Source organism: Charadrius vociferus, unplaced genomic scaffold, assembly GCF_000708025.1.
Source record: "Charadrius vociferus isolate BGI_N301 unplaced genomic scaffold, ASM70802v2 scaffold259, whole genome shotgun sequence".
Lineage (NCBI taxonomy): Eukaryota > Metazoa > Chordata > Aves > Charadriiformes > Charadriidae > Charadrius > Charadrius vociferus.
In genome coordinates, this window is record NW_009661368.1 from 3,253,517 (window position 1) to 3,269,596 (window position 16,080).

Below are 16,080 nucleotides of genomic sequence, written 5' to 3' on the forward strand. Positions count from 1 at the left end.
AGTTGGATTGGTCTGCACCAGCCTTCATGGAGGACCACAGTGTGTGTACCACTGAAGAGCCAGCTGGGAACAAGGACAGCTTCAGGGAAACACGTCTGTCTGGTCATGAGAGCCACGTCCCCAGGTAAAAGATGTGAAAAATAGCACCCATGCTCCCTTTCTGTGGTAACGCTTAAGTAGGTAGTGCACCATTGTGCAAAAGTGAAAAACATACTGCCCTACAAAAACACAGGGGAGAAGGGGCCCTCTCACTGCAAACAGCATCTCCGTTCCCTCAGACCTCTCCAAAAAGTCTGTAGGTACAGACAAAAATACAGAAAACCATGACAAAACAAACATACTGAATTTCACTAACAAAAAACTCTCGTCGTTTTTTTAAAGACTCTTTCCATATGCAGTACATCACCCTCAGAGGCTAGAAGAGACTGGGAGTATCTTAAAAGTATTTTAAAAGGAAAAGGATAATTATAATGATGACTTGGAGAGTTCTTTGTCTTAATGGCAGGCTATGAAAACTGCACAGCATTAGTGATGTACAGTTCTGGGTTTTAGAGTCTGTTGGTTTATTACATTGCAGATTTTTATTTGTAACTGTTTCTCTTGTGTAGTTATATTGTTTGCTTGCTAAAGGTGCGATAATAATAATCTTTAATGTTGAAGATCATTTCTTGTGCTATACAGAAACAAGTATCTACTCATGCTGCAACATGTTGGAAATGATCAGGCAAACCCTGTGAGACACACAGTGCCTACCCCTTCTGTGCTCAGATTTCGCTAACTAAACCAGAGTGAATTTTAAGTAGGCATACTTGGCCACTATTGTATGTTTTCTTATTAAAATCCAGTTAATCTCTGCAAAAGGAGACAGAATATCGGCAGGGGGTATACAGAGAATTGCTGTCCTCTACCTCCTATTTTGCCACATTTACAACTTCTGTTGGCCAATAAATCAGGAAATTGGGATTGGAACAGAAACCTGGACTTCCAAATCCTGCAGCAAACTTTGGAGTACATGTGGAATATTAAGACAGTTACACTGGACAGAACAAAATGAATAAGTAACATATTTATAAATACCAAAGCAATGACATGGTTTAGATTTCCTGTATACCTATCTGTTCTTTCATCCATCAGCCCATACATATTTCTGTCATCTTCGACACTCTAACTTTTATTTTGTTGGAGGTCTGCACCATAGTCAGCTTTGCTTACTTACTTCAGTCTTACCACTTGCTGCATTACACATTTAGCTCACCAGCCAACCATTTCCTTTGTGCTTAAAAGAATTTATTCTTTGGGTATGGCAGTGAGATGTAGGATTTTAATTAGGAGGAAGAGACTGTTAATCTGAAAGTTAGGGAATCTTGGACTTGATTAGGAAGGTATTATACAGTAGAAAATGAATTTTTATATTGGCTGCATGTCTTCTTATATTGTCAGTACAGCAAAGGCTTCACTGTTTCACCTTTGGAAAGGCATTAGTTTCTCTGTGTCCAAGTTTATTCATCTGAAAACCAGAAAAAAATCTTGCATTGTGTTTGTTGAATGGTTTAATATTATTGGACAAAAATGTTAGTAATACTAGTAGGGTTTTTTTTTATACAGATACTATTACAAATAAATTTATTAAATAAAAGGTTAATACTTTCCAGAAATTGCTTTCAAAAAAATGATAATCTCGTTTCAGCAGAATGAGGAGTTAGTGGAAGCTGAGCTACAAAATGGAAGAAACATATTCAACTGATAAGAAGAGAGGTTTAATGACACTTCATTATTGTTTAAGGAGACTCATAGCTAGGTTTTAAAAAAATCATTCTTGCTGATTTTTTAACATGGGGATAATTCATTTTGTGTGGTGTGCGCTGGTACTGACTCATCTTTTCTTAGTATATTACTTAATGACAAAATTGGACTTTGCTGATAAAAATTTGAGCTAAAATAAGTTTTGTCTATTCTTTTAATTCCTACCTAAGTTTATGATGGTGTATGGTAGTAGACTTGTAATTTTAAGGACAGCTGAAATGTTGGAGTCAGATTGCTTCTTATGAAAATAAAAAGCATCTGTCATAACACTCAAACCATCCTACAGTTTTGCTGCAAGGGATCTTCTGCAAGGTTACTTTGTCTTTTTAGGTGAAAGATATAGATTTTATTCTTTTCACAGTGCATCTGTTGAGACTAAGCCTCCATATAATTAAAGCCCTTAACAGTTTGTTCAGAGCACCAGATCAAAAGGTTAACATGCAATGGTACAACAGGAAGTATTTGTACTCTTGAACATTTTTTAAATTTACAGCATTTAAAAACAAATTAACACAAATCATAGCCAAAGCCAATATTACATCATTTATAGTACAACATTAATCGTTAGTTACAAACCAGCCAGTTGGTCTAAAAGTTCAGCTGGCGAAAAATTTGATCATTTCAGGATTGAATAGAAATGTACTTTTAATTGCGTCCACAGTCATGCATCAGGAATGGAAAGTCAAAGATTTGAGGGAAACTGAACAAAACAAAATTAAAACCCAAAAGAGTTCCTCCAGCTTTTTTGAAACAAATATATCCTTGAAGCAGTTTTGGATTACATGATTTTTGTAGAAGTGGGGATAAATGATCAAAACTCAAAGTAGAACTAGATTTTATGATATAAACTGTGTCATTAATTTTCTTTGTTTCAGTTCTGAAGTTCTTCAAGCAATAGAAAATGTTATTCAAGATGTACTTAAGAGCTTGGCCCAAAAAAAAGCACCTGTTCTCACACTGGCTAACCGATCAGATTGGAGGAACATAGGGTAAGTATTATATATAATAAAGTCCTGTCTTACATTAATATAAATGCCATGAATATAAATTTGATTATGTAACTTCCAGAAAAGTTAATCATACATAGTTCTAAAAGTATTAGAATCAATAAATAATTTGACTTCTTAAAAAGTAATGGCCAAATAAAAAGTAATGCTTAGCAACCACTCCGCATGAACAGGCATTGTGTATTACGTAACAGCAGACCATAGCATAAAGGGAAATGTAAAACTACTGTAATAGGGGTTAGAAAGGAAAGGGAGGTCCTGTAAGCAATCATTTTCTGGTAGCAGTAGAAACCAGAAATGGTAAGTCGTGTTAGAGTGAAAAAAATCTGGTTTAGGCTGGAAACAATTACTAACAATTTTATCCTCCAATGCCTTTTTTAATTTTCTCTGCTTTTCCTCATGGTATCTTATTTCTTAAAATGATGGTGATAAACTTATCTTTTTGCTCCAGAGAAGATGCATCTCACCTCTTCCTGTTGTATTTCTTACCTCCATGTTGTGTTCTAAGTTCATTACCAGTGAATAAAGCAAACCAAGCTTCGAATAGTCATATACATTTCCTATCTTATGCCAGCTTGTCTAGAGAGGATGAGAGAAAAAGCAACCTGTCCTCCTTTATAACACACTTTTGATTTGCAGAAGTTGCTTGTGCAATAGTACTTTTCCAAGGAGCTCATTTAAACTGAAAATACCCGCAACTGAGAGATTAATTGCTTTCTATAATACAGAAGCAAAACGATAAAGGAAGCCCTGTAATAGCTTTGGACGTCAATGGGTTAAAGGATATTTCGATTTATAAGATTGCAGAGCTGCTTGTAAGTGGACACATTACAAACATTTGAGGCTGAGGAAGCATAGCAAAGCTTCCATGCATAGCCCTTTGGTGGAATACTCATTTAAAGAGAACAATAAATTTCTATCAGTCAAAAAACCTGAGGGGCCTGAAGGTAATCGGTTAACTGAAAGGCTTGTATGTTCCAGGGAATTTAATGGTTTGTGTCTTGATAGTTTGACAAAAATGTTTCACTCAGACATCTGTAAAATTAAAATACTATAACAAAGTTTTGCAATTTTTGGCAATCTTTGGGGAAATGGCATTCCAGGCTAGAAAAACAAATGTGAGATGTTAGTTTCCATCAGAACACATAGGGGGGAAAAACATACAAATTAAAACAAGTTAACATCACAGTATGTTAAAAATAAGACTCATCAATCACATTAAAAAAAAGCTGAACTATTATTTATGGTGGAGAAATGTAATCTCAGATATGCATTTCCATTGAATAGTGACCAATATCCCACTTCAATACAACAGTTTAAGAAGATTAAAATAAAAATAAGTAGACAAATAAAAATAAAACCAGAATGCCAAAATATAATATGAATTGAAGAAAATATAGTCCGTGGGGCATTTTTTTTTCTTTTTTAGGCAGCCTTCTCATACCTAGTCTACACAGCTGGAATCTGCTGGGCAGGAACTAGTAGAACGAGAGAATGATTTCATGTTTGAAATGTTCCTTATAAACATTTGTAGATGCCCAAAGAGGTATTTACCTAAGAATGATGTCAATCAGTGGGAATGCCAGGCCTAAAGCAGTACAATCAGTTTCCATTGTCCAGCTATATCTTTCCAGAAAAATAAAATAAAATAAAATAATATTTTGCATTAGTGGAAAGAAGACTTTTATAGAAAACTATTCTGCTGGGGTAAATGCAACCCTAGGAAGAATTGCTGGATGCCCTACCTATTGATCTATTGCCAGTTTGCAGTTGCCTTTATGAAATATCTGTGGGAGCCACGTTGATCAAGTCTTGCAGCGTACTGTTTTGTGAAACGAGTGTTCCTTATTTAACCTGAGAGAGCAAAGTTTTGATTACTGTTTTCCTCCCTGTTTTCGTGCAGTTACAATGTAGTCAGCATGCAAGTGAAAAGCACAAATATCTTTTAAATGTTGCAGCACAAAGGCAAGAAAGTTACTTTAAAGCTGTCAGGCAGATGCTACACCCTGCTGTCACTTTGTGCAGCCTGGTGTGTTCTGCCACCCAAAGGACGCATGGAGCAAAACCTTTGACAAAGAAAGAAATTTAGAAACATTACGTGGGTTTAAATAAAACAATGGCCACCACCAAAGCGTACCAACAATGCTTTTTAAAAGTACGTACAAAACTTTGAAATGGAAAATAATGCTTTAAAGACAGGACTGTCATATCATAAGGCACTAAAATAATTCTAAGTAAAATAATGAAGCGTCATTAAGAAAATAACTGATTCTTTTGGTGAAGTGTGTACCTTCAGACATGAAATGGTGAAGTACGAAATGGTGGACCTCATTTAGATTAAACAAGTGTTTAGAGACTAGGGTGGACTGCATTTTTGTTTCCAAAAGTTAATAATGGAATATGATTGAGTTATGCTGATAATAATTTAGGGGCATAAATTAGATATTATTATAGTAATATGAAATAATAACACTTTTTCATACATTCTATGCCAGAAAGTCAGTCAGGCTTGATTTGTAGTCCAATAATGATTCACATGTTTTCCTGTCATTTATTCCCTTGTTTTCATGCTAAATAATAATTGATGCTTATATATGAACAGTTATAAACATGTATAAAATATTTTTCTCGTCTCTATTTTTATCTGGAAACTTATATATTTTAGGCTTAAATTCAGTCTTGAAGTATCTTCTTGAGAAACTCTTTCATGTTTTGAAGCCAATGGTCAGATGGGGGGCAGTTCAGTAATGTTTTGAATGGATCACGTTGGCAGATGATGACTGCTGCCTGCCTTTTTCCTTTGGCCGCTCCAGCTCCACTCAAGCTGATGGTTTCTGTACTGAGTCTGAAAATAGCACTAGCATATTGGATTATAGGAAAGGGGTCTGAGTCTGAATTACCTTGCAGAGAACAATTTACATATACTCAATAAGTTTACAGTTTTATTGTATTTGTTTGCAATGTGTCAGGTTTAAAGATTCTGTAGGTCTACAGATGATACCACGTTGTACTAGAAAACAAATAAGAAGTGACTGCCCTAGATCAGCACCAAAATTTGGTAAGTTAAGAAAGTCCAAAAGCCGAATTCCTCTTTCTTCTTGTATTTTAGATTAAAGCTTCACAAAAAACAAATACAAACAAACAAACATACAGTTATGTGTTGTGATTTAGAAGTGTGTGGCTAATATAACCTGATATTATGAGCGGGCCTTCAGGTTTTCTCTATTAAATTATAGTGAGTGACAGTGAAATTAATACAGCATTCTTACAGTTTCTACCCTCCCTGAATGAATATCAGCTGAAGGCATTTTTCAAAAGGTCTTCATGTAAAACGTGGCCCTTCTTCAAGAAGCTAGCCAGTAAAGGAATCTTGGAATATGGACAATACACTAATTTCTTATTCTAACTCAGGCATTGAATTTCTTGGCCTGGACAGCAGGGCATACATTCCCTCACTTAACTCCCTCATATTTTTTTTTAATTAGGCTAGAAATTAAGTCTGTTAATTAGTACAGTTTCTCTGGCTTTTCATAGCACATTAAAATATATGTTCCAAATTTTTATTTTGAGACACAAATATGTGTCAATATAAAGATAAGTTATTGTATATGTATTTCTGAAAATGGATAACATATTTTGTAAAATGTATCTTTTCAGCTCTGATGCTCAAAATATTATCTATGATCTATAAGATGGTGCAGAGCAATACTTATGCAACGAAAAGGTAATATACTACATTTCTGTAATTTCAAATAAAGTTGTATTTTAAGAATGTTATTGTGAAAACCATCCTGTAGGATGCAAACCTGTAGGATAATGGATTCCTGTATGTAAAATGCTTTAGGTTGATTTCATTATTCATGCCCTCTATAAAATTCTCATGAACCTACAGCTGTTTCAGTATTATAATTACAAATACAGTATTTTGTCTTGATAGAGATATATATTATTCAGATACACTACTGTTTGGCAGCCAAAGTGTTGTGGACAATATAATCAATGACATTTCTTGCATGCTTAAGATACCTCGGAGAAGTCTACATATAGTAAGTGGCTTATTATGAATGTTTTTATCGTTATTTCCAAATCATATAGATTGAACTGAAAGCTGAAATACAAAGAAAAGTTATCAGTACGAAATAAGTATTTAAAATAAAAAGTGTCATTTGTGCAAACGAAACCTAATTATAGTTTATTATAGCACTGGAAAGGTTTCTTTCTTCAAAGAAAATTCATAGAGTTTGCTTGCTCCAATGAGTTTGGGACAAACTGCAGCTAAGGGCCTTTTGCTATTACCTAGTGAAGGCACTGGTTAAACTTCAGAGTGCAAGACATCTGTTTAGCAATTTGTACTCAAATGATTTGCTAACTTGGGGGTTAAATGAAAATGTAAAGTCAGACACGTACCAACTTTTCAAATATGCTTGTATCTCATGCCTTACAAGAATTCCTTTGTATCTATAAATGCAGCTGTTGACATAATTTGTTGTAAGTATGCCTTTGTATCTATGATGACAATAACATTGCCTAGGGTTTAAAAGGTTGATGGCATTCGATCACTGCTTATTACCAGTCAGAATTCTTTTCAGAGGTTTCTTGGTTTGCCTGTGCAATATACTAACATAACAGCATGTAACTTCCAATTTACGGTACGCACCTTACCCTTTTTTTCAGCTGTCTACAACTAGAGGTTTTGTTGCTGGTAATTTAAGTTACACTGAGGAAGATGGTACAAAAGTGAATTGTACCTGCGGTGCAACAGTATGTATTATAAAACAGTAATGGTAATTCAGAACATCTATCTTTGCATGATATCCTGCACTTCCTGTAGCTCAGGTTACTGTATACATTTACTATACAGACCTGTGCTTGTAGCAAATTGAGACACTACAACCTGGGTGAAAAAAAAAGAGAGATAAAGAGTATTGCTGAACTGTATTGCAATTCTGAAGCTCAGCTCTGTACTCATCAGGAATATATCCTTTGGATGTGGTTTTTAGCACTACCTTCTACGGTGGGAGCCTTGCAGAGGAAGGCGTATATATTGTGTATCTTAGGCATTATATTACAATATTCTGTCAAGTAAGTGCTCTGAACCAAAGAATCCTGAACACTCTGAACGTACTTTGTTTCTGTCACAATAGATTAATTTCTGGCAGAGTAAGAAAACAAGTCTTACAGCATGAGCTAACATACTTATGTGGTCCTCAATGAGCTGCTTCTACAACACTGGGCAGACTCCTCTAGTAGCAACAGCACAAATGAAAGACTGAATGGAGCCTCTAAACTTAGACAAAGAAATCTCTTGCTGGACCCAAATTATATTCTCATTTACAGAAGTTTAATGCTGATACTCTATCAGCATAAGAGTTGATATTGTCTTCATTTGCCCAGCACTGTACAACCAAAGGTATATAATATCAGGCTGTTTGGTCTCAAGATTATCACTTATACAGGAATTACGGACATTAGAAGGGCTTGTACTGTCAATTAGTTTTATCAAAGGTGGCACTGAGCTAAAGAGAAGTTTATAACCATGCTTTCATAAGAGCCGAGAGCCAAAGTGGTTTCAGGAGATGAGATTCAGCTAATCTAGTCCTAAAAGATTTCCTACAGCTGTGCAGAACATGAAAGCAGGAACAGAATTCAGACTTGCTGACTGTTGTCATGATTTCCTGGAAAATGCGTTCATTGTAAGCCTAAGTCAGTAATTTCAAAATGGAAATACAACCTTAGCTGCCTACTGTACTTTGTTTTGAGGCGGAGCATAAAGGCCCCTGTTGTTAATGCTCTTCTACAGCTCTTCATATTTTTATTTGTTGAGTTGTTCCACCCTGGGACTGGAGGTGATTTAGCAGTCAGAAGTAAAAGTGGACCACACACTTCCATATATACATACTCTTTTGCCAAGTTCTTCCTCTAGTTCCTGTTTTCTTATCTATATGCTTGCCAGACTGAGCCAATCCTAATATGAGATGTAAAGTAAACATTACTATGTCTTAAGATTGCTGCTCCAAAATCATTGTAAAATCAGGTTAGAGGTTAATAAAAGAAATGATTTAATGGTCTTCAAAAAGGATACTTAAATGTTTTAAGCCTGCATTAAATTTGCAATCTTCACACCAAGCTGACTTTTTTTTCTGGCTAAGACAGATAAATAATTAATTAAGACATTGTTATCTCTGTAATGCCCGTTTGATGAACAATCTTCTGTGACAGTAGCACAAACACATTTGAAAAGCATCTTGTTATAATAGGAGGACTCCTACACAACCATACAATAGAGCAAGATATGAATGGTTGAATACACTTGTAAAGAGGTGAAGATGTCAAGACTGATCATGTTTGTAGAATATGAATGGTTGTTTCAGGATGCAGTTGTGTCCTTCATTACCTAATGTTGTTATTTTAAAATATATCATTTTCTGTATTTAAAATGATTAATCTCATTTTTGTTGTTTTAGGCAGTCACTGTGCCATCTAATGTTCAAGGAATTAAAAGTATCCTTTGAGCAAGAACTCTCGTTGTAGACTGAAAAAATAAAGTAAAAACAAAGAATATTCCAAGTTAAACAGTGTTCTGGTAATTTTTTCTTTGCTTGCTGGCTCTGAAATTGAGTCATGAACGCTGCTTTTGGCTCCAGAACAGGCATTTTAGAGCATTTAGTTTTAATTGACTGGTGTGATGGATCATTTTACATGCAGCTAGCCTTAACAGAAAAGATTTAATCTCACATGCCAAATTTATGTTAATTGTGGAAAAAGATGCAACTTTTCAGAGACTCCTGGATGATGACTTCTGCAATAAATTGTCCCCATGTATAATGATTACGGTACGCATCTTACATTTCATATCGTCTAGCTCAACATAAGAATTTAAATAATACTTTAGCATTGTAATGGTGCTCCAACTTGCTCAAAAGATCGTAATAAAATTAATATGAATCATAGAATCATAGAAGAGTTTAGGTTGGAAAGGACCTTGAAGATCATCGAGTTCCAACCCCCCTGCCATAGGCAGGGACACCTTCCACCAGCCCAGGTTACCCAAGGCCACCTCCAGCCTGGCCTTGAACACCTCCAGGGATGGGGCCTCAACAACCTCTCTGGACAACCTGTGCCAGTGCCTTACACCCTCAAAGTGAAAAAATTCTTCCTAATGTTTAATCTAAACCCGCCCTCTTCCAGTTTAAAGCCATTCCCCCTCATCCTATCACTACATGCTATATTTTTTAAATTTTATTATCCTCATAGAAATACAAAATGCACATTCTAAAGACTTATTTCCTCCAAACATCTCCTTAGGGCTTGGTAGCTTATCAACTGCATGTGCTGCTGCAAAATAGCTGTCCCAATCAGTCTCAGAAAACATTAACTGTTGCGTAACCTTTCGTCCTTCAGGATCCTAGGTTTAGCAAACCCAAATGAAACAGAATTGGTTGATTTTTGGATTGTATTGGAATTGCTACGGAGCCTGGAGAATTAATAGGAATGTGTAAATGGAATATGCATACCTACATGTTCTGGGATAAATTTGGCCCACAATGAGGAAAAAAACATATCCCCATACCTAAGAGAGAGAAGCGTTTATACTATGCTGCATACTGTCCAGTTATAGTCAGTCATAGCAAGAACTTGTTTTATGTTGTTTCATTAGTGCCATAAGTATTTTTGAAAATAAAAATGTGGCCTTCTTAGACCAGCTTAGACAGCTATCAGGGTACAGCTGTACATCAACTCCCAGAATTACAAATTAACTCCTTAAATAGAGGAACGTATAATACTTCTACAGTGCCTGTAACCCAGGACATCTGCTGTGCTGCTCCCCAGCCCATTTCTGCTTCCTTCCTCACAGGGCCAAAATAGGAGCATAGAACTTTCCCTGCAAAATAGCTGCTGGAGGAATATTTCTGCCAGCATTTTGTTTGTTTGCTTGCTTTCAAATGACTGGTGTAAACACATATGTAGCCAGATGCTGTTTTAATTAATTTAAAACTGTCTGCTTTTATTTTATTTCCTTAGGGAAGAGGAGTACCAGATCTTAATACACGACTTTTGGTCAGAAAGCTGTGGGATACTTTCCAAATTCCTATTTTCACCCTTATGGATGCAGATCCACACGGTAAATCTGTAGAGGTTCAGTGACATAGAAGGAAAGCAAAAGTTATTTAGAATGTTTTTTTCTCACTTTTGTGGGAAGGTGCTCAGAGCACACAGATCCAACACAATCAGAAGGTTCCTGATTTATGCAAAATATATCTAGGAGCATGGAAGGAATTGAAATGAAACATCAGTACTGGCTTTACAACCCCATTAAATATACCCTTACCCTCTGTGATAATTTGTTGTACTTTGAGGTATTACTAAGAATCTTACCTTGTACCTAAAAAAGAAAAAAATATTTTATAGAATTCATAGCTCAGAATAGAGCTAGAATTTGAAAGTACCTGTGGGTCTAACCATGAGGATACGGATAATGGATCCATTGCATGATTCCACTGATTTTAATGGGAGTTAGGCACTTGACCACTTCTAAAAGTCTCAGGAGGTCCTAGCTATATTTTTATCGAGTTAAACAGCATTGAAACTGTTCCTCTGTCAAGAATTCCAGCTCTTGGCTATACTATTCCTTTGGTAAAATAAAAGGAAATAACAGGAACTTTTGTAAAGGTTGCTCACTTTGGTGTAAAGCAAAATTTTTAACTACATTATGAACCTTAGGCCAGATAGACATGAAGAAAATAGTATGTTGGAGTCTTTTATTGGTTTTAAAATATTTCACATACACTTAAATTAATAATTCACTATTCATGTCAATAGTTTACAGTAGTGAAAACTAGAAACTACAAGTCTGATCCCAGTAGGAATAAAGTTAATCCTAAAACAAGTCCATCACATTCTGGATGTCCTATTCTTTTACATCAGCAGCAGGTCTGCAATTTCCCTCATTTCATGAGGGATTCTGTGTATGTGAGTGTGTATGCCTTTGTTTGAATTCAGAATCTGAATTCACATACATAAAATGTAGAAAATCTCTTATGTACCTACACTAATACCACCTGAAATTAGGAAGATTACTGCAAAATGAGAAGCAGCTGCTCAAAGCAATAGTATTAAGAGGTACGGATTACACAGGATAAAGAAAGACGCTTTTTGTGATAGATGTTGGACAATGTGTAAAAGAGCTGATTATCCTTGGTTTTGAAAGGACTACGCACAGACAGCGTGAAACATTTAACTATATAAAAGTGACATTATGCTCAAATTCTGATTATTTTGACATACTCTGAAAGTAATTGTAAAGCATAAAGAACCTCACTAATCATAAAGCCATAACTGTTATGCCATAAAATTGAATTTTCAATGCAGTCTTCTTAAACATGCCCGGTGTGCAGATAAACAGACACTTGACATTTGGTATTCTGCAACCTAGGTGTAGAAATAATGTGCATCTACAAATATGGATCTGTGGTGAGTATAATTTTCCCACTTCAAATATATTGTTTTGTAGCCCAGCCTTGAAGCTGGAATGTATGAAAAGTTACAGCCTTTGTTAGAATGGTTACTGCCGCTTTATCAGTTTGTTTCAACACAAAGACACATTTTTTAGGCCTTGTGTATCTGCAGAAACGGCTTCTTCCTGCAACAAAAAGAAACTGGATAACAATGAGAGGTGTTTCATTTAACTATATTTCAGTTTTTCCCTGCTGCACAGGCAGTTTTCAGGAAGTGCAAACAGAAAAGTGTTCTCCATTTTGCTTTGTTTCTGCCTTAGAAGAGAAATGAAGGTTGGAGGGACCTTGGGAGGAGGAGGATATAACTTGTGAGATGGGTGACTCTCCACGAAATCACATTATGTTGGTAAAGATTTTGTTTTGGGGTGAGAATTCACTTACGGATGCATGTGTTAGTGTGGAACATTATGGACGATGAGGCAAAGGGAACAAGAAGGCATTGTTATATTACACTGCTAAAAGACGAGGTAGAGGAAGACAATATGGAAGGCAGGCAGGCTAAGGTGAAGGCAGAGGGCAGGAGCAGACAGGCGAACTGTTCAGTACAGCAATGGAGAAAGAACATCCAAAGTTAAAAAAAAACCCCACCAAACAAACTTAGAAAACTATCAGATATCGATGATGTCAGAGTTCAAATATATGTCATAACATATGGCTCAAGGCTGTCCAGGGACACAGAATTCCCAAGTTTTCAGGTGAGATGTCACACTCTCAGCTCTCCTACAAAGGAGTGTGTAAAACTGATGAAACACCATCTTCCAGGATTAAATTAAATTGTCGGGTTCCTTTGAAAGTTTATTTTGTTCAATTACAGAGCAACAGGTATAACAAACAAAATTAGAATATGTCAAAGTTAATTACAAAAAATTGAAGTGTTCCTTTATACATGTAATTTAACTGTGATACTTTGCTGTAGGGTGCTGTAGATGACAAAAGTTTTCATGGATTCTAAAAGCAACCTGCCAAAATCAAATATTGCACCACCACCACTTCTGGCTCAGAAAGTTGGAGTCACAAACCGTTGGGAGCAGGGGGAGTCTTCTGAGAAGTATCATTAATTGCTTGTCTGGTTTTTTACTTTTCCGTAAGGTATTTACTGTAGCCATGATACTGGACCAGATGAACCTTTGTTTGGGCTATTTTTATATGATGTGGTACTTTCCAGCAGAAAATACCAGAAATTTCCAGATTTGATTGTCATTGCTCCTCCTGGCTTAATTGTTGGGTTTTTTTTTTTTTGGTAATCAGACTCATATTGACTGTAAGAAAGCAAAACAAAACTATTCAGACTAGACCAGCCTAAACTGGACTAGTCTAGAATCTGTCTTAGGCTGAAGAGTGCACGTCTTAGCGAAGCAATGGTTTCCAGCAAGGGGATATGGTAAACTTCAGTTGCACTATTTCCTCCTGTACCATTCTGAGTGAGAATAACAAACTATCTTTGTAATAAAACCTGACCATGACATCAGAAGGCATATATCTTAAATAATTTAAACTAAAAGTCACTGAATGTTATAGTTGACCTTTCTTATTTTAGTCAATGTCTTTTGAGGCCCATCATCTCACCGTTCCGTCTATAAAGTGGCTTGGTCTCCTTCCATCTGATCTTGAGAGGTTAGTTATTTCCCCAAAAGAAACAGAAGTATTCTTCTGTTTCATAGACAGGAAATGCAATCTGACTTAATGCACAAAAGGACAACTGACGTGTAACTCCATTATTCTTTGCATATATTATTTTGGCTTAATATAAAGAAATAAATGGGAATAAATGTTTTTTAAGTATATGAGAAAATTTAACAACTTTATTTTCTTTTCAGATTACATATTCGCAAAGATGTCCTGATTCCATTTACAAAGCAAGATCAAAATAAGTTAGCAAGTATACAAAAGAGACCTTACATTGCTTGTCAGCCAATGTGGAAAAAAGAAGTATGTATAAACCTATTGTTTCCTATTTCTTACTCCCCACAGGACAAATCCTGTCGCCTGCAATCCTGTTCCTCTCTGTGATGACAAAGTCTTAGTGCAGCAGCACCAGTAAAGTTTTGCAGCCCTAAAAGGAGGCCAGATTGAGACAGCCCATGCCCACCGTCTCTCTGAGTCAGTAGGCCCCTATGGCTCACAGGCCAGAACCGGCAGCTTTTTAAGCTTTCCTGCCTTCAGTCATCTGATGACTGTAGGCTGTACAGGGCGTTTTACTGCTTTCCTAAATATTACAGAATGTATTAGGTCTTTACAAGGAGGGCAGTGCTTACAGCAGTTGCTTAGTCAGTACGAGATCTCTGATCTCGCCTGTAGCTTTTAAAGCATGCATCTCAATTCAGGCGTATGTGTGAAATGGTTCAAAAGGAAGAAAAGGTACTGTGTACCTTCTCCCTCCTGTTTACACTCCTCTTATAAATTGCTTGTGTTACTGTGCGGTACACACTAGAGAACACACGAACATAAGTGAAATGAATCTCAGCTCAGTGACAGGGATTTTGCACTTTATGGTTCTCGTGCACATTCACCAGATGTAATTCTTATTTAAATAATTTCCTAAACCCGGATCAGGCTGTTACAGCATGACGCCTTAATTTTTTTATTTTTTTTTTTTTTTTTTTTAGCTGGAAATTATGGCAGCTTCTAAACTGAAGGCTGAAATTCAAGTTTTAACTTCTCTTTCATCAGATTACCTTTCCAGAGTCTATTTACCAAACAAACTGCAATTTGGTGGATGGCTGTGAATCCCTGTTTGCATATGAAATGTTTTCCTTGATATTGACTTTATTTTGTTGACTGTGCTTGGAAAAAATGCAGACGATGAGTATCCTTCAGCTTTTTGTAAGGTTTCTTTATCACTGTATCTAGATTACCATTGTCTCTTTTCCCTGTTTCAAAATGTAAGAGAAATTACGATTCTTTTACAGAATACTGTTGAGTCTGTTCTGTGGCTTCTGCACTGTAACAATGCCAAATGCAATGGTACATACGTAAAAATATAATGAAATACGTTCTTTCTGGCCAGAAAATGTTAAGTTCAGAAATGTATCAAGGAATTGCTTTGCCTTCAAGCACAAGATGATGCTGTACCAACCTTTTTATTTTTGAAGACAGTAAAAGACTTTGTTAAGAATTTACTGCACATGCCTCCTTTTGGAAATTAAGTACAGCATTGTGGCATTTTGTGTTTGCTGTAAAGTCAGGCTGAAAAGTCAGAGATAATTCTTCGTTACAGCCTATCTGAAGCAGCTATAAATGTTCCAGCAACCAAATTACTATTTGCCTTCAATGAACAAGTAAGCAAACAAGTGTTACTAATTAAGAATTTAATAAACAGTCCTGTCAGTGATGCAAATCGTAACAGAATCCCGTGTTCATTTTATCTAGTTGGCTCTAAAACAGTAAAAAGGAGCACAAAACAGTGATGATGAAAGCATACAATGGATTTTATGTGAGGAAACCAAATTGACTGCATAGAAAATACTTCCAAAATTGACCTACACAGTCACCACCATGGATAATATTTTCAGTAGACTTATCTAGTTGTTTTTATTTACTACTGTTCCACCAGTATTACATTCAAAAGGAATACAAATTGCTTTTTTACCGCACAGTAGCAGCCTTACTACCCACTAGTAATCCCTAGTGTCCGGGAGCACAAACAATCCGGGCCGGGGCCGGGGCCGGGGCAGCGGGACAGGCCTCACCCCGCGGGGCAGAGCCACCGCGAGCAGCAGCGAACCCTCCTCCGCCCGCCCTCAAGGAAGGCGCCC

The 16,080-nt window shown here is 36.3% G+C and overlaps 1 protein-coding gene across 1 annotated transcript; it reads left to right on the forward strand.

Moving 5' to 3' along the window:
* The first annotated feature begins 1,050 nt into the window (after positions 1-1,050).
* SPO11 (SPO11 meiotic protein covalently bound to DSB) lies at positions 1,051-15,051 on the forward strand. Its single transcript, XM_009893369.1, has 13 exons — positions 1,051-1,058; positions 2,679-2,792; positions 5,780-5,868; positions 6,468-6,534; positions 6,748-6,856; positions 7,485-7,571; positions 9,275-9,311; positions 9,534-9,643; positions 10,833-10,932; positions 12,244-12,281; positions 13,863-13,939; positions 14,143-14,254; positions 14,932-15,051. The coding sequence occupies exons 1-13, from the start codon at positions 1,051-1,053 to the stop codon at positions 15,049-15,051; spliced, it is 1,068 nt and encodes a 355-aa protein (XP_009891671.1).
* Positions 15,052-16,080: the final 1,029 nt, after the last annotated feature.